The sequence below is a fragment of the Scyliorhinus torazame genome, chromosome 29, assembly GCF_047496885.1.
Source record: "Scyliorhinus torazame isolate Kashiwa2021f chromosome 29, sScyTor2.1, whole genome shotgun sequence".
Taxonomy (NCBI): domain Eukaryota; kingdom Metazoa; phylum Chordata; class Chondrichthyes; order Carcharhiniformes; family Scyliorhinidae; genus Scyliorhinus; species Scyliorhinus torazame.
In genome coordinates this window covers 514,791-533,364 of record NC_092735.1, presented here as the reverse complement: position 1 = coordinate 533,364, position 18,574 = coordinate 514,791, and the positions used below count along the sequence as shown (strand labels likewise).

At 42.7% G+C, this 18,574-nt stretch overlaps 1 protein-coding gene and 1 long non-coding RNA gene across 2 annotated transcripts in view; one reads left to right on the top strand and one right to left on the bottom strand.

Annotated features, from left to right (window-relative positions):
- Window positions 1–1,719: 1,719 nt before the first annotated feature.
- On the bottom strand, window positions 1,720–2,489 carry LOC140403722 (uncharacterized). Its single transcript, XR_011938399.1, has 2 exons — window positions 2,152–2,489; window positions 1,720–1,998 (listed from the first exon to the last, which is right to left on the bottom strand). It is a non-coding gene; the product is annotated as an uncharacterized lncRNA (long non-coding RNA).
- A 673-nt stretch (window positions 2,490–3,162) lies between these two features.
- The window catches only part of LOC140404115 (peroxisomal membrane protein PMP34-like), a 163,864-nt gene continuing 148,452 nt past the window's right edge, over window positions 3,163–18,574 (top strand). The window contains exons 1-2 of the mRNA XM_072492534.1: window positions 3,163–3,256; window positions 4,588–4,627. Coding sequence (XP_072348635.1) covers window positions 3,163–3,256; window positions 4,588–4,627 — 134 coding nt within the window. The remainder of the gene's footprint in view (window positions 3,257–4,587; window positions 4,628–18,574) is intronic.

Genomic DNA, 18,574 nt, shown 5'->3' with positions numbered 1-18,574 from the left:
CACATCTCATCCTCCAGCTCGGACCCTAACTCTTCCTCCCACTTGGCCTTAATCCCCTCCAACCATAATATCTCCTCTGCGATAAGCCACCAGCACCTCCCCAAAGTACTCCCCTTCTCTATTCCTGCCAATAACAAAACCAGCTCCATGACTGTGGAGGTCCAAGCAGCGCCCCCCCCCCCACTCCCCCGCCCGCCCCGAGCACCCCCTCCAGCCCCATCCCCTCACTACTGCCGGTCCATCTGAACTACCGTATTCCGAATCCGAGCTACTAGTCCTGGACGTTCTGTGTTCGCCCCCCGCCTTCCTAACCCTCTCCGACATCAGAGCAACAGACTCTCAATTTCCAAAGCACAAAGATGGGGGGCAGGGGGAGAGGGAGACACTCCTGCCTTAGTCCCCTGTGCGACTGAAAATATCCGGAGCTTACATTATTTATAAAGACACCAGTCTTGTGTAATGACCGACCCCACGCCACAAACGGAGGCGTTCTCCCAAACCGTTCCAACACTGCGGACGAATACCCGCATTGTACCCGATTGATGTCCCGTGGACATCTTGAAGTGTTTAATCAGTCGGGGAATTCAGGGTTACGGAGAACACGCAGCAAATAGGTCTCCTTGACTGTTAACTGAGTAGACTATTATTAAAGAGCGAAGCATTCTCGAATAGTTTTACAACGTTGGTGCTACACTTGAAGGGATGGTTGGTGCTGTTCCTGGCATCCTCGCATGCGCTTTGTTTTGAATGAGAGCAACCCTGTCGCTTATTGTTATTGAGTCACAGTGTCATCGAGTCCCAAAACACATAAACGGCCCTTCAGCCCATCGCGTCTGCGCAGATCAAACACAACCACCTAACTATTCTAACCCCATGTCTCAGCTATTGGACCATAGGCGTGTGATGCCTTGGCATCGCAAGTGCACAGAAAATACTTCTTAAATGTTATGACGGTCTCTGACTCTGCCGCTGCCTGTGTTAGGGAGATGGGATGCGGTGTTAGGCAGCGGGTGTGGAGCATTAGTAAAATGTGTGGGAGTGTTCGGGAGTGGAAATGGAGTGTTAGGGACAGGGAAGGGAATGTTAGGGAAGGGCAGGGAGTGTACCGGAGTTTGGAGGCAGTGTAAGGTGAACGGTGGAGGTGTAGAGAGAGGGAGTGCCAGGAAATATGGATGGAGATTTAGGAAGAGGTGAGTTGGTGTTTGGGCCGGGAATGGAGTGCTGGGCAGATGTTTTAGAGGAGGGAAGGCAGTGTTAGGGTGAGGGGAGTGTGTATTAGGGAGAGAAAAGGAGTGTTTGGCAAACAGGAGGGTTTGGGGAGGGGGAAACATTAGTCATGGGGAAGGAGTGTTTCGGTGTGATGTGGGTATGTTCTGGAGAGGGGAGGGTGTTAGGGGAAGGGCAGAGTTAAGAGGAAACTAGGGAATATTATTGGAGGGCAGCGATATTTGGGAGTGGGAGGACGTGCAACAGAGAGAGGTGGAGTGTAAGGGAGAGGGCAGGGAGAATTTGGGTGAGTGGGTGGATTGTAAGGAGAGAAACTGAGCATTACACACTGCAGGAACGTGCCTAAATATGACCGTAAGATAGAATTCAGATATTGTGAATATTTGAAGCTGTAAGTTGGCATTGTGACCCGACCACTTTTTGACAATTCCTTTCCGGATAAATAAGCTTATACGTGGACCGAAGTGAGAAATGAGACTCGGACAAGAGACATTCGTCAAAGAGGCCAGTTTTATTCACATGATTCAGAAAGCAGTTGATTAGGAGTAATTGCAACTACATTATCCAGCAGAGGCAGAATTACAGAAATCACATTTATTGTCAGTCGCAGCCTCAGGTAAGGACCAGAGTGGGACTTCTTCACTCTGTTACCTCAGGCAGGCTTGCAACACTTGAAAATATTGAAGCATGTTTCGTCCAATCTAACCTCGGTTGTCTTGCAAGCATCTAGTTTGCACTTCCCTCCAGCTGCATGGCATGCCACAGCGCGACCTTGAAAATACAGACAACACAAATCAGCTAACAGAGCACAGATTCTGATCAACTGTGACCCAATTGAAGGACAGCACGGGCAGGGTGAGCTGAGTGTCCTCCTCATGACCATCTGAATGCTCCTACACATTGTGCACTGAGAGATATACTTACCTCCGATTCTATGCGATGAACTCTCGACTCCAACGGCAGAGATGGGCTGTATCAGCACCAAGAACCCAAGTATCAGAAACATCGTTCTCCTTTGATGGCCTCACAGTTACAATGAGATATCTGGAGCACAGGAGCTCTTTATATGTAAACACAGAGCGTCCTGCAGCGAATAGGCACACGTACACATCGCTGGTTGGCTTAATGTTAGACATGGTGAGACGAATTTCAATAACTGCTTCCAAAATTAACTGGAATCAGTAGGCTGTTTATTAATAAATGGAGAGACAGCATTAAATTATTATTAACGAAAGAGAAAATGCTGGAAAATGTCATCAGGTCTGGAAGCATCAGCATGGAGAGAAACAGCTACCGTTTCGAGTCCACTGACTCTTTGTCAGAGCTAACAGGTAGAGAAAGTGGGACGTTTTTATGCTGTGGAGTGAAAATGAAGGATGAGTCATAGCCACAGAAACCCAAGGAAACGGGGTGTCAATGGCCACAGAAAGGAAGAGGAAAGAGTGTTAATGGCAGTCCCCAGAGAGAACAAAAGACGTGAAAGGCCAAACAGCAGTAAAACTAACATCAGAGGGTGAACTGTGACAGATTTAGACGGGGGGGGGGGGGGGGGGGTTGAGGGGCGAAGCGGCAATGGGAAGCAAAGAGCAGAAAGGGCAAGGAAAGGTGGATAACATTGGGGGAGGGGGTTTAAATATATATTAAGAAAGACTAGAAATAAAGAAATTGTAAAAAACAGCTAAAATGAAATGGCATGAAAACAAATGGGTCGAGGTGGGGTAGAGCTAATCAGCTGAAGTTGTTGAATTCGATGTTGAGAATGAATGACTGTAGCATGCCTCATCGGAAGATGAGATGTTGTTCCTCCAGTTTGCGTTGAGCCTCACTGGAACATTGTAGCTGGCCAAGGACAGACATGTGGGCATGGGAGCAGGGTCTTTTGTTAAAATGGCAAGCAACGGGAAGGGAAGGGTCCTGAATGCGCACAGACCGAGGATGGTCAGCAAAACGATCACCCAGTCTGTGTTTGTTCTCTCCGATATAGAGGACAACACATCGGGAGCAGCGGATGCAATTGGAAGAGATGCAAGTGAAACGATGCTGAACTTGGAATGACTGTTTTTGGCCTTGGGAACGTGTCGTGGGTGATAGGTGAGGTAGTGGGTATAGTGGAGGTGTAGACTAGATTATCTCTGAGGGAACGGTCTCTGCGGTCTGCTGACAGAGGGTGTGACATCACACTGGGGTTGGCGAAAATGGCGGAGGCTTTGCATACGGAGGCTGGTGGGATGAAATGTGAGAACGAGGGGGACTCTATTGTTGTTCTGGGAGGGAGGGGAGGGGACGAGGGTAGTTGCGCGGGAGATGAAGCGCACATTAGCACCCGGTTTCCCTGGGTTTCTGTGGCTATGACGCATCTTTCATTCTCACTCCACAGTGTAAATATTTCCCACTTTCTCTCTCTCTGTTAGCTTTGACAAAGTGTCATTGGACTCGAAACGTTCGCTCTTTTCTCTCCCACAGATGCTGCCAGATCTGCTGAGAAATTCCAGAGTTTTCTCTTTCGTTTCAGATTCCAGCATCCGCAGTAATTTTCTTTTATTAATCTGACAAAAGCTCATATGAATACTTTCTTATAATTGAAATTACAATCATGCAATAGAGACAGGCCTTTTGCCCATTGTGCATCTTGAATACGCTATCTATTAATTGCTGCTTCCCTCTGTTATTTATTGCTACTCATTAAATATACCCTCTCAATCAATTGTCCAATGTTCCTTGTGAAATACCTCTTGCAGTGACATTTCAGGGAGCATGTCCCAAATACAACAACTATACACAGAAAAGAAACTCTTGCCTTCTTCAATTTGGTTAATTTGACAATTATATAAAATTGTGCTACTGGCTCTCTAATCCTTCACCCTCACCGATCACGCAGGGCACCATTGGGGTGACAGTTGTGGAGCTCTCCTAGCTCTCCTGGGACCAATGTTTATCCATCCTCCAAAATAATCAGCACAATTCTCCGCAGCCAATCGCGTTGCTGTTGATTGCAGCATGTTTTCCGCTGATTGACTATCACGTTTCCTATATTATATCACTGGCAGCCCTTCGAAATTACTTTATTGACTCTGAAGCAGGTTGCTTTCTTCCGTTGAAATATCCTGCAGAAGTCATGGTTTGATTTTCTTTTCCTTCCTGTCTCGTGCATTCCCTTCTCTCTCTCCATTTCCTTTTACTTCCACCCATATACACGCGTCTCCCACTGCCCCTGTCTCCACCTGTCTGCCTCTCGCTCTCGTTACAAATGTGTTTTCAATAATTGTTATTTTTAGAGATACATTTTTTGATTTTCAAAGAGTGTGAGAGGTCGGATTGCAACTACGAAGTAATGTCAATTAACCTTTGTCTTGTCCCCAGCGCCTTATGAGATCTATCCCATAATCCTGCGGGAGGCACGGTAGGAAATTGATGTGGCCTTGACTATCTATCTATCTATCTATTATATATCTGTCTATCTATCCATCTAACTATCTAACTATCCATCAATCTATCTATCTATCTGTCTATCTATCTATCTTTTATCTATCTATATATGTTTCTATCTATTCGTCTATCTATTCGTCTATTTATCTATCTATCTGTATATCTATCTACCTATCTATATATCTATATATTTATCCACTTATCTATCTATCTATGTATCTATCTATCTATCTATCTATCTATCTGTCAATCGAGCGACCTATCATTCTATCTATCCAAATATCTATCTCCCTCTTAGTCTTCTATCTACCTATCTATCTATCTATCTATCAATGTATCTATCTATCTGTATATCTATCTCTCAATTTAACTCTCAATCTATCAATCAAACTATCTGTATCGCTATCTATCTGTGCATCTTTCTATCTATCTATCTATCCATCTATCTATCTATCTATCAATCTATCTATCAATCCTTGATAAGTATGTACCTGTCAGGCAGGGAGGAAGTGGTCGAGCAAGAGAACCGTGGTTTACTAAAGCAGTCGATACACTTGTCAAGAGGAAGAAGGAGACTTATGTAAAGATGAGACATGAAGGTTCAGTTAGGCCGCTCGAGAGTTACAAGTTAGCTAGGAAGGACCTAAAGAGAGAGCTAAGAAGAGCCAGGCGGGGACATGAGAAGTTTTGGCAGGTAGGATCAAGGATAACCCTAAAGCTTTCTATAGATATGTCAGGAATAAAAGAATGACTAGGGTAAGAGTAGGGCCAGTCATGGACAGTAGTGGGAAGTTGTGCTTGGAGTCCGAGGAGATAGGAGAGGTGCTAAATGAATATTTTTCATCAGTATTCACACAGGAAAAACACAATGTTGTCGAGGAGAATACTGAGATTCAGGCAACTAGACTAGAAGGGCTTGAGGTTCATAAGGAGGAGGTGTTAGCAATTCTGGAAAGTGTGAAAATAGATAAGTCACCTGGGCCGGATGGAATTTATCCTAGGATTCTCTGGGAAGCTAGGGAGGAGATTGCTGAGCCTTTGGCCTTGATCTTTAATTCATCTTTGTCTACAGGAATAGTGCCAGAATGTTGCCCCCTTGTTCAAGAAGGGGAGTAGAGATAACCCCGGTAACTATAGACCAGTGAGCCTTCTGTTGTGGGAAAAATCTTGGAAAGGGATATAAGAGATAGGATGTATAATCATCTGGAAAGGAATAATATGATTAGAGATAGTCAACACGGTTTTGTGAAGGGTAGGTCGTGCCTCACAAACCTTATAGAGTTCTTTGAGAAGGTGACCAAAAAGGTGGATGAGGGTAAAGCAATTGATGTGGTGTATATGGATTTCAGTAAAGCATTTGATAAGGTTCCCCATGGTAGGCTACTGCAGAAAATACGGAGGCATGGGATTCCGGGTGATTTAGCAGTTTGGATCAGAAATTGGCTAGTTGGAAGAAGACAAAGGGTGGTGGTTGATGGGAAATGTGCAGACTGGAGTCCAGTTACTAGTGGTGTACCACAAGGATCTGTTTTGGGGCCACTGCTGTTTGTCATTTTTATAAATGACCTGGAGGAGTGCGTAGAAGGATGGGTGAGTAAATTTGCAGATGACACTAATGTCGGTGGAGTTGTGGACAGTGCAGAAGGATGTTACAAGTTACAGAGGGACATGGATAAGCTGCAGCGCTGGGCTGAGAGGTGGCAAATTGATTTTAATGCTGAAAGGTGTGAGGCGATTCATTTTGGATGGAATAACAGGAAGACTGAGTACTGGGCTAATAGTAAGATTCTTGGCAGTGTGGATGACCAGAGATATCCCTGAAAGTGCAACCCAGGTTGAGAGGGTTGTTAAGAAGGCGTACGGTGTGTTAGCTTTTATTGGTAGAGGGATTCAGTTTAGGAGCCATGAGGTCATGTTGCAGCTATACAACATTCTGGTGCGGCCGCATTTGGACTATTGCATGCAATTTTGGTCGCCGCATTATATGAAGGATGTGGAAGCATTGGAAATGGTGCAGAGCAGATTTCCCAGAATGTTGCCTTGTATGGAGGGAAGATCTTATGAGGAAAGGCTGAGGGACTTGAGGCTGTTTTCGTTAGAGAGAAGAAGGTTAAGAGGTGACTTAATTGAGGCAGACAAGATGATCAGAGGATTGGATAGGGTGGACAGTGAGAGCATTTTTCCTCAGATGGTGATAGAACATAGAACATAGAACAATACAGCGCAGTACAGGCCCTTCGGCCCACGATGTTGCACCGAAACAAAAGCCATCTAACCTACACTATACACTTGACGTCAAGCACGAGGGGACATACCTTTAAATTGAGGGGAGATAGATATAAGACAGATGTCAGAGGTAGGTTCATTACTCACAGAGTAGTAAGCGTGTGGAATGCCCTGCATCCAACAGTAGTGGACTCGCCAACACTAAGGACATTCAAATGGTCATTGGATTGACATATGGACAATAAGGGAATAGTGTAGATGGGATTTAGAGGGGTTTCACAGGTTGGCGCAACATCTACTTTTATACCGATATATCATTCTATCTATCTATCTATCTATCGCTCTATTTTCTCTATCAACCAATCTATCTATCTATCTAACTATCTATCTATCAATACATCATTCTATCTGTCTATCAATCTAGCTATATATCTATCTATCTCTCTATTTATCTCCCTACCTATCAATCAAACTATCTATCTATCAATCTGTCTATCGATCTACCTATCTATCTATCTATCTACTATCTAACTATCTATTTCTCAATATAACGACATAACTATTTACTTTTATACCGATATATCATTCTATCTATCTATCGCTCTATTCTTTTCTCTATCAACCAATCTATCTATCTAACTATCTATCAATATATCATTCTATCTGTCTATCAATCCAGCTATCTATCTATCTACCTCTCTATTTATCTCCCTACCTATCAATTAAACTATCTATCCATCAATCTGTCTGTCGATCTACCAATCTATCTATCTACGTGTCTACCTATCTATCTATCGATCTATCTACCTATCTATCAATCTATCTGTCTATCTATCTGCACATCTATCTATCTGCCTATCTACCTATCTATCTAACTATCTATCTATCAATCTAATGACGTATCTATCCATCTATGTACCGATATATATATCTCTCTCTCTCTCCATCTATCTATCTAAATATCTATCTATCTATCCATCTAACTATCTATCTACCTACCTACCTATGTATCCATCTATCTATCTATCCATCCATTCATCTATCTATCTATCTATGTTTCTATCTATCTATTTGTCCATCTGTCTGTCTGTCTGTCTGTCTATCTATCTATCTATCTATCTATCTATCTATCTATCTATCTATCTATCTATCTATCTATCTATCTATCTATCTATCTATCTATCTATCTATCTATCTAGCTATCTATCTATCTATCTACCTGCTTGTCTGTCTGTCTATATGTCTGTCTATCTGCCTGTTTGTCTGACTGCTTGCCGGCCTGTCAGCCAGCCTGTCTGTCTGTCTGTCTGTCTGCCGGCCTGTCTGTCTGTCTGTCTGTCTATCTATCTATCTATCTATCTATCTATCTATCTATCTATCTATCTATCTACCTGCTTGTCTGTCTGTCTATATGTCTGTCTGTATGTCTGTTTGTCTGTCTGTCTGCCTGTCTGTCTGACTGCTTGCCTGCATCCCTGTCGGCCTGTCTGTCTGTCTGCCTGTCTGTCTGTCTATCTGTCTGACTGCTTGCCTGCCTCCCTGTCTGTCTGTCGGCCTGTCTGTCTGTCTCTGTCTGTCTGTCTGTCTATCTATCTATCTATCTATCTACCTGCTTGTCTGTCTGTCTATATGTCTGTCTGTATGTCTGTTTGTCTGTCTGTCTGCCTGTCTATCTGTCTGACTGCTTGCCTGCCTCCCTGTCTGTCTGCCGGCCTGCCTGCCTGTCTGTCCCTCTATCTATCTATCTATCTATCTCCACATATATAATCTGCCTGTGTCTGTCTGTCTGTATATCTATCTATGTATCTACCTACCTACCTATCTATCTATCTATCCATCTATCTATCAATCTGTATGTCTATCTGTCTATCTGTCTATCTATCTATCTACCTATCTATCTATCCGTCAAAGCGTCTATCTGTCAATCTAGCGAAGTGTCTATCGATCTGTATATTGATTTCTCTTTCTATCTCTCTGTCTATCTATCTGCTTACCTATCAATCTATCTATCTGTCTCCCTAGATAACTATGTATCTGCCCATCTATCGATATAGCTATCTATCAATCTATCTATCTCTGTATCTATGTATCTCTCTATTTATCTCCCTGTCTACCAATCAATCAATCAATCTATCTATCTATCTATCTCTCTATCTGTCTATAATCTATCTATCAATGTAATTATCTGTCTATCTTTCTATCCACGTATCTCTCTGTCTAACTATCGATCTACCTACCTATCTATCTACGTATCTATCTATGTATCTATCTAGCTCTCTATTTATCTCTCTATCCATCAATCAACCTATCTATCTATCTATCTTTCTATCCACATATCTATCTGTCTATCTATCGATCTACCTATCTACGTATCTATCTATGTATCCATCTATCTCTCTATTTATCTCTCTATATATCTATCTATCTATCTAACAATCGATCTATCTATCTATATCTATCTATCTATGTATGTATCCATCTATCTAACTATCTATCTATCTATCTATCTACGTATCTATCTATCTGTCTATCTATCTATCTATCTACGTATCTATCTATCTGTCTATCTACCTATCTATCTATCGACCTGTCTATCTATCAACCTGTCTATCTATCTATCTGTGCATCTATCTATCTGTCTATCTATCTATCTATCTATCTATGTAACTATCTAACTATCTAGATGTCAGTCTGTCTGTCGGGCTGGCTGTCAGACTGTTTCTCTGTCTCTCTGTCTGTGTGTCTGTCTGTCTGCCTACCTGCTTGTCTGTTTGTCTGTCTGTCTGTCTGTCTATCTATCTATAGAACATAGAACGATACAGCGCAGTACAGGCCCTTCGGCCCACGATGTTGCACCGAAACGAAAGCCATCTAACCTACACTATGCCATTATCATCCATGTGCTTATCCAATAAGCTTTTAAATGCCCTCAATGTTGGCGAGTTCACTACTGTTGCCGGTAGGGCATTCCACGGCCTCACCACTCTTTGCATAAAGAACCTACCTCTGACCTCTGTCCTATATCTATTACCCCTCAGTTTAAAGCTATGCCCTCTCGTGCCAGCCATTTCCATCCGCGGGAGAAGGCTCTCACTGTCCACCCTATCTAGCCCCCTGATCATTTTGTATGCCTCTATTAAGTCTCCTCTTAACCTTCTTCTCTCCAACGAAAACAACCTCAAGTCCATCAGCCTTTCCTCATAAGATTTTCCCTCCATACCAGGCAACATCCTGGTAAATCTCCTCTGCACCCGCTCCAAAGCCTCCATGTCCTTCCTATAATGAGGTGACCAGAACTGTACGCAATACTGCAAATGCGGCCGTACCAGAGTTTTGTACAGCTGCAACATGACCTCCTGACTCCGGAACTCAATCCCTCTACCAATAAAGGCCAACACTCCATAGGCCTTCTTCACAACCCTATCAACCTGGGTGGCAACTTTCAGGGATCTATGTACATGGACACCTAGATCCCTCTGCTCATCCACACTTCCAAGAACTTTACGATTAGCCAAATATTCCGCATTCCTGTTGTGAATCACCTCACACTTCTCTACATTAAACTCCATTTGCCACCTCTCAGCCCAGCTCTGCAGCTTATCTATCTATATATCTATCTGTCTGTCTGTCTGACTGTCGATCTATCAACCTATCTATCTATCTATCTATCTATCCATCTATCCATCTATTTATGTGTCTGTCTGTCTATCTATCTATCTAACCATCGATCTATCTACATATATATAATCTGCCCGTAACTGACTGACTGTCTCTCTGTCTGTCTGTCTGCCTGCCTACCTGTCTGTCTGTCTGTTGGGCTGGCTGGCAGTCTGACTGTCTGTCTGCCTCTCTGTCTGTCTGCCTGTCAGTCAGTCTGACTGCCTGTATGTCTTTCTGTCTGCCTGCCTGTCTGTCTGTCTGTCTATCTAACTGTCTATCTGTTTATCAACATATATATATAATCTGCCCGTGTCTGTCTATTTATCTATCTGTCTGTCTCTATCTATCTATCTGTCTGTCTGTCTGTCTATCTATCTAACTACCTGTCTGTCTGCTTGACTTTCTGTCTGTCTGTTGGGCTGGCTGTCAGTCTGACTGTCTGTCTGCCTCTCTGTCTCTCTGCCTGTCAGTCAGTCTGACTGTCTATCTGTCTGTCTGTACGTCTTTCTGTCTGTCTGTCTGCCTGCCTGCCTGCCTGTCCGTCTGTCTGTCTATCGATCTATCTGCCTATCCATCTATCTATCTATCTATCTGTCTATGTATCTATCTGTCTGTCTACCTATCTATCTCTCTATCTATGTATCTATCTGTCTATCTGTCTGTCTATCTATATATCTATCTATGTATCTATCTATCTAGCGTTCCATCTATCTATATCTCTATCTGTCTGTCTGTCTGTCTGTCTATCTATCTATCTATCTACCTGCCTGCTTGACTATCTGTCTGTCTGTCTGTTGGGCTGGCTGTCAGTCTGACTGTCTGTCTGCCTCTCTGCCTGCCTGCCTGCCTGTCCGTCTGTCTGTCTATCGATCTATCTGCCTATCCATCTATCTGTCTATCTATCCATCTATCTGTCGACCTATCTATCTATCTATCTCTCTATCTATGTTTCTATCTATCTATCTGTCTGTCTCTCTATATATCTATCTATGTATCTATCTCTCTATCTATCTATCTGTCCATCTATCCATCTATCTGTCTGTCTGACTGACAGTCTGGCAGTCTGCCCGTCTGTCTGCCTGCCTGTCTACCTGCCTGTCTGTCTATCTATCTGTCTGTCTGTCTATCTATCTCTCTATCTACCTATCTGTCCATCTATCCGTCTGTCTGTCTGCCTGCCTGCCTACCTGTCTGTCTGTCTGTCTATCTAACTATCTATCTATCAATTTGTCTATCTATCTATCTACATATATATAGTCCGTCCATCCATCCATCCATCCATCCGTCCGTCCATCCTTCCGTCCGTCCATCCGTCTGTCTGTCTGGCTGTCAGTCTGTCTGTCTGTGTTTCTGTCTGTCTGTCTGCCTGTCTATCTATCTATCTATACATCTATCCAGCTACTTATGTGTTTGTCTGTCTGTCTGCCTGTCTGTCTGTATGTCTGCCTGTCTGTCCGCCTGTCTGTCCGTCCGTCCGTCCATCCATCCATCCATCTAAAGATCTATCCATCTAAAGATCTATCTATCTAAAGATCTATCTATCTAAAGATCTATCTAAAGATCTATCTAAAGATCTATCAATGTCTCCATCTATTTACGTATCATTCTCTCTATCTATATACCTATCTATTCATGTATCTTTCTACCTCTCTGTATATCTATCAATCAATCAATCTACCGATCTATCTATCTACCTCTCTATTTATCTCTCTAACTATCTATACCCTTGTATCTATATAACTATGTTTATATCTGCCTGTCTATCTATCTCTCAATCAAATGTTCTATTTACCTTACTTTCTATTTAACGATTTGTCAATCTATCTGTCTATCCATCCATCCATCTATCTATCCATATATCTATCTATCTAACTATCTAGCTATCTTTCTATCGATCTATCTCTCTATTTATCAATCAATCAATCAAACTATGTATCTCTCTATCTATCCATCTATCTATGTATCTATCTATGTGTCTATCTATCTATCTACCTCTCTATCCATCTATCTTTCGATCTATCTATCTTTCAATCTAACGATCAACCTATCTACATATATATCTACCTGTATCTATGCATATATCTGTTTATATATCTGTCTATCTATCTATCTATCTATCAAGCCAACGATCTAGTTATCTATATTTCTGACTGACTGTCTGACTGTCTGTCGATCTATCTATCTATCTATGTATCTATCTATCCATCTATCCAGCTATTTATGTGTCGGTCTGTCTGTCTGCCTGTGTGACTGTCTGTCTGTCTGTCAGTCTGTATGTCTGTCTGCCTGCGTGCCTGCCAGTCTGTCTGTCTGCCTGTGTGTCTGTCTGTCTATCTATCTATCTATCTATCTATCTATATATATCTGTCTATCTATCTATATGTCTGTCTGTCTGTCTGTCTGCCTGCCTGCCTGTCTGTCTACCTATCTTGCTATGTATCTATCCATCTCTCCATCCATCCGTCCATCTATCTATCTATCTGTCTATCTGTCTGTCTGTCTGTCTATCTATCTAACTATCTATTTATCTATCTATCTATCTATCTATCTATCTATGTAATCTATCTATCTATCTATGTATCTATCTATCTATCCATCTATCCAGCTATTTATGTGTCGGTCTGTCTGTCTGCCTGCGTGCCTGCCAGTCTGTCTATATATATCTCTGTCTATCTATCTATATGTCTGTCTGTCTGTCTGTCTGTCTATCTATCTATCTATCTATCTATCCATCTATCCAGCTATTTATGTGTTTGTCTGTCTGTCTGCCTGTCTGGCTATCTATCTATCGATCTGTCTATCTCTCACTATCTATCTATCTATCTATCTATCTATCTATCTATCTATCTATCTATCTATCTATCTATCTATCTCTCTCTCTATCTATCATCTATTTTTCTATCTGTCGATCCATCTATCTATCTATCTGCCTATCTATCTATCTCTCTGCCTGCCTGCCTGTCTGTCAGTCTGTCGATCTATCTACCTATCTATCGACAGTCCAGCTATTTATGTGTCTGTCTGTCTGCGTGTATGTGTGTCTGTCTGTCTGTCTGTCTGCCTGTGTGTCTGTCTTTCTATCTATCTATCTATCTATCTATCCAGCTATTTATGTGTTTGTCTGTCTGTCTGGCTATCTATCGATCTGTCTGCCTGTCTGGCTATCTATCGATCTGTCTGCCTGTCTGGCTATCTATCGATCTGTCTGCCTGCCTGGCTATCTATCTATCGATCTGTCTGCCTGCCTGCCTGTCTGGCTATCGATCTATCTATCGATCTATCTATCTATCTATCTATCGATCTGTCTGCCTGTCTGGCTATCTATCTATCTATCTATCTATCTATCTATCTATCTATCTATCTATCGATCTGTCTGCCTGTCTGGCTATCTATCATAGATTATCATAGAATTTACAGTGCAGAAGGAGGCCATTCGGCCCATCGAGTCTGCGCCGGCTCTTGGAAAGAGCACCCTACCCAAGGTCAACACCTCCACCCTATCCCCGTAACCCAGTAACCCCACCCAACACTAAGGGCTATCTATCTATCGATCTGTCTGCCTGTCTGGCGATCTATCGATCTGTCTGCCTGTCTGGCTATCTATCGATCTATCTATCGATCTGTCTGCCTGTCTGGCTATCTATCTATCGATCTATCTATCGATCTGTCTGCCTGTCAGGCTATCTATCTATTTATCTATCTATCGATCTGTCTGCCTGTCTGGCTATCTATCTATCGATCTGTCTGCCTGTCTGGCTATCTATCTATCGATCTATCTATCGATCTGTCTGCCTGTCTGGCTATCTATCTATCGATCTATCTATCGATCTGTCTGCCTGTCTGGCTATCTATCTATCGATCTGTCTGCCTGTCTGGCTATCTATCTATCGATCTGTCTGCCTGTCTGGCTATCTATCTATCGATCTGTCTGCCTGTCTGGCTATCTATCTATCGATCTATCTATATGTCTGTATATCTATCTATCTATCTTGCTATCTATCTATCCTTCTATTTATGTGTTTGTCTGTCTGTCTGTCAGTCTGCTTGCCAGTCTGTCTGCCTGCCCGTCTGTCTGTCTATCTATCTATCTATCTATCTATCTATGTATCTAGTTATCTATCTATCCATCCATCCATCTATCCTAGCTATTTAACTATCTACATATAATTTATACATAGAATTTACAGTGCAGAAGGAGGCCATTCGGCCCATCGAGTCTGCACCGGCTCTTGGAAAGAGCACCCCACCCAAGGTGAACACCGCCACCCTATCCCCATAACCCAGTAACCCCACCCAACACCAAGGGCAATTTTGGACACTAAGGGCAATTTATCATGGCCAATCCACCTAACCTGCACATCTTTGGACTGTGGGAGGAAACCGGAGGACCCGGAGGAAACCCACGCACACACGGGGAGGATGTGCAGACTCCGCACAGACAGTGACCCAAGCTGGAATCGAACCTGGGACCCTGGAGCTGTGAAGCAATTGTGCTATCCACAAGGCTACCATGCTGCCCTATCTGTCTGTCTGCCTGCATGCCTGTCTGTCTGTCTGCCTGCATGCCTGTCTATCTATCTATCTATTTATCTATCTATCTATCTATTTATCTATCCATCTACCTTTCCATCTATCCGTCCATCTATCTAGCTATCTATCGATCTGTCTGCCTGCATGCCTGTCTGTCTGCCTGTCTGTCTGTCTGTATGTCTGTCTGCCTGCCTGCCAGTCTGTCTCTGCCTGTCTGTCTGTCTGTCTGTCGGCCAGCCTGCCTGCCTGTCTGCCCGACTGTCTGTCTGTCTCTCTATCTATCTATCTATCTCCTAATATATAATCTGCCTGTGCCTGTCTGTCTGTATATCTATCTATCTATGTCTCTATCCATCTATCTGTCTATCTATCTATCTATCTATCTGTCTGTGTCTGTCTATCTATCTGTCTGCATGTCGATCTATCGATCTGTCTGTATATCTATCTATCTTGCTATCTATCTATCTATCTGTATGTCTGTATATCTATCTATCTATCTTGCTATCTATCTATCCTTCTATTTATGTGTTTGTCTGTCAGTCTGCCTGCCTGCCCGTCTGTTTGTCTGTCTATCTATTTATTTATCTATCTATCCATCCATCCATCTATCCTAGCTATTTAACTATCGATCTATCTGTCTGTCGGCCTGCATGCCTGTCTATCTATCTATCTATTTATCTATCTATCTATTTATCTATCCATCTCCCTATCCATCTATCTATCTGTCTATCTATCTATCTATCTGTATGTCTATCTATCTATCTATCTTGCTATCTATCTATCTATCTATCTATCTATCCATTTATCTATCTATCTGTCTATCTATCTATCCATCTGTATGTCTATCTATCTATTTATCTTGTTATCTATCTATCTATCTATGTATCTATCTATCTATCTATCTCACGTCTGTTGTGGGTAAAGTCTTGGAGGGATTATAAGAGACAAGATTTCTAATCATCTAGATAGGAATAATATGATTAGGGATAGTCAGCATGGCTTTGTGAAGGGTAGGTCATGCCTCACAAACCTTATCGAGTTCTTTGAGGTGACTGAACAGGTAGACGAGGGTAGAGCAGTTGACGTGGTGTATATGGATTTCAGTAAAGCGTTTGATAATGTTCCCCACGGTAGGCTATTGCAGAAAATACGGAGGCTGGGGATTGAGGGTGATTTAGAGATATGGATCAGAAATTGGCTAGCTGAAAGAAGACAGAGGGTGGTGGTTGATGGGAAATGTTCAGAATGGAGTTCAGTTACAAGTGGTGTACCACAAGGATCTGTTCTGGGGCCGTTGCTGTTTGTCATTTTTATAGTTGACCTAGAGGAGGGCGCTGAAGGGTGGGTGAGTAAATTTGCAGACGACACTAAAGTCGGTGGTGTTGTCGTCAGTGTGGAAGGATGTTGCAGGTTACAGAGGGACATAGATAAGCTGCAGAGCTGGGCTGAGAGGTGGCAAATGGAGTTTAATGTAGAGAAGTGTGAGGTGATTCACTTTGGAAGGAATAACAGGTAAAGGTAAGGCTTTTAAATACACTACTCACCTTCCAGAAGGCCCCTGCGCACCGCTGCCGCCGAAATCCAAAGATAGATAGATAGACAGACAGATAGACAGACAGACAGACAGATAGATATGGACGGACAGACGGATAGATAGATAGATAGATATATAAATGGATGGATGGATGGGTAGATTGATAGATATAGAGATAGCTAGCTAGATAGATAGATAGATAGATAGATAGACAGACAGACATACAGACAGATGGATAGATAGATAGATACATAGATATATATATAGCTAGATAGATAGACAAGTAGATAGATAGACAGACAGACAGATATAGAGACAGATAGATAGATACATAGATAGATAGATAGAGATAGATACATAGATACATAGATAGATAGATAGATAGCAAGATAGATAGACAGACAGACAGATATACAGATAGATAGATAAAAATATAGATAGATAGATAGATAGATAGATAGATGGATAAATAGATAGATAGATAGATAGACAGACAGGCGGACAGACAGACTAGCAGGCAGGCAGACAGACATAAAGACTGACAGACAGGCAGACAGACAGATTAACAGGCAGACAGACAGATTAGCAGGCAGACAGACAGATTAACAGGCAGGCAGACAGACAGAGCCAGGCAGACAGACAGATTAGCAGACAGGCAGACAGATTAGCAGGCAGACAGACAGGCAGACAGATTAGCAGACAGACAGATTAGCAGGCAGGCAGATTAACAGGCAGACAGACAGATTAGCAGGCAGACAGACAGATTAGCAGGCAGACAGACAGGCAGACAGATTAACAGACAGACAGACAGGCAGACAAATTAACAGACAGACCGACTGCCTGACTGACGGACGGACGGACAGATTAGCAGACAGACTGACAGACATACAGGCAGGTAGACAGACAGATAGATAGATGGATAGATGGACAGATAGATAGATAGAGAGATAGATACATAGATAGATATATAGATAGACAGACAGATAGATACATAGATAGATAGATAGATAGATTGATAGACAGACAGACAGACAGACAGACAGACAGACAGACAGATAGATAGATAGATAGATAAACAGAGGGATGGAAGGATGGACGGACAAAACATAAATAGATGGATAGATAGAGAGATAGATAGATAGATAGATACATAGAACATAGAATGATACAGCGCAGTACAGGCCCTTCGGCCCATGATGTTGCACCGACATGGGAAGTCAAAAACCAAAAGCCATCTAACCTACACTATGCCATTATCATCCATATGCTTATCCAATAAACTTTTAAATGCCCTCAATGTTGGCGAGTTCACTACTGTAGCAGGTAGGGCATTCCACGGCCTCACCACTCTTTGCGTAAAGAACCTACCTCTGACCTCTGTCCGATATCTATTACCCCTCAGTTTAAGGCTATGTCCCCTCGTGCTAGCCATTTCCATCCGCGGGAGAAGGCTCTCACTGTCCACCCTATCTAACCCCCTGATCATTTTGTATGCCTCTATTAAGTCTCCTCTTAACCTTCTTCTCTCTAACAAAAACAACCTCAAGTCCATCACCCTTTCCTCATAAGATTTTCCCTCCATACCAGGCAACATTCTGGTAAATCTCCTCTGCACCCATTCCAAAGCCTCCACGTCCTTCCTATAATGAGGTGACCAGCACTGTACGCAATACTCCAAATGCGGCCGTACCAGAGTTTTGTACAGCTGCAACATGACCTCATGACTCCGGAACTCAATCCCTCTACCAATAAAGGCCAACACTCCATAGGCCTTCTTCACAACCCTATCAACCTGGGTGGCAACTTTCAGGGATCTATGTACATGGACACCGATATCCCTCTGCTCATCCACACTTACAAGAATTTTACCATTAGCCAAATATTCCGCATCCATCTATCCATTTATATATCTATCTATCTATCCGTCTGTCCGTCCATATCTATCTGTCTGTCTGTCTGTCTATCTGTCTG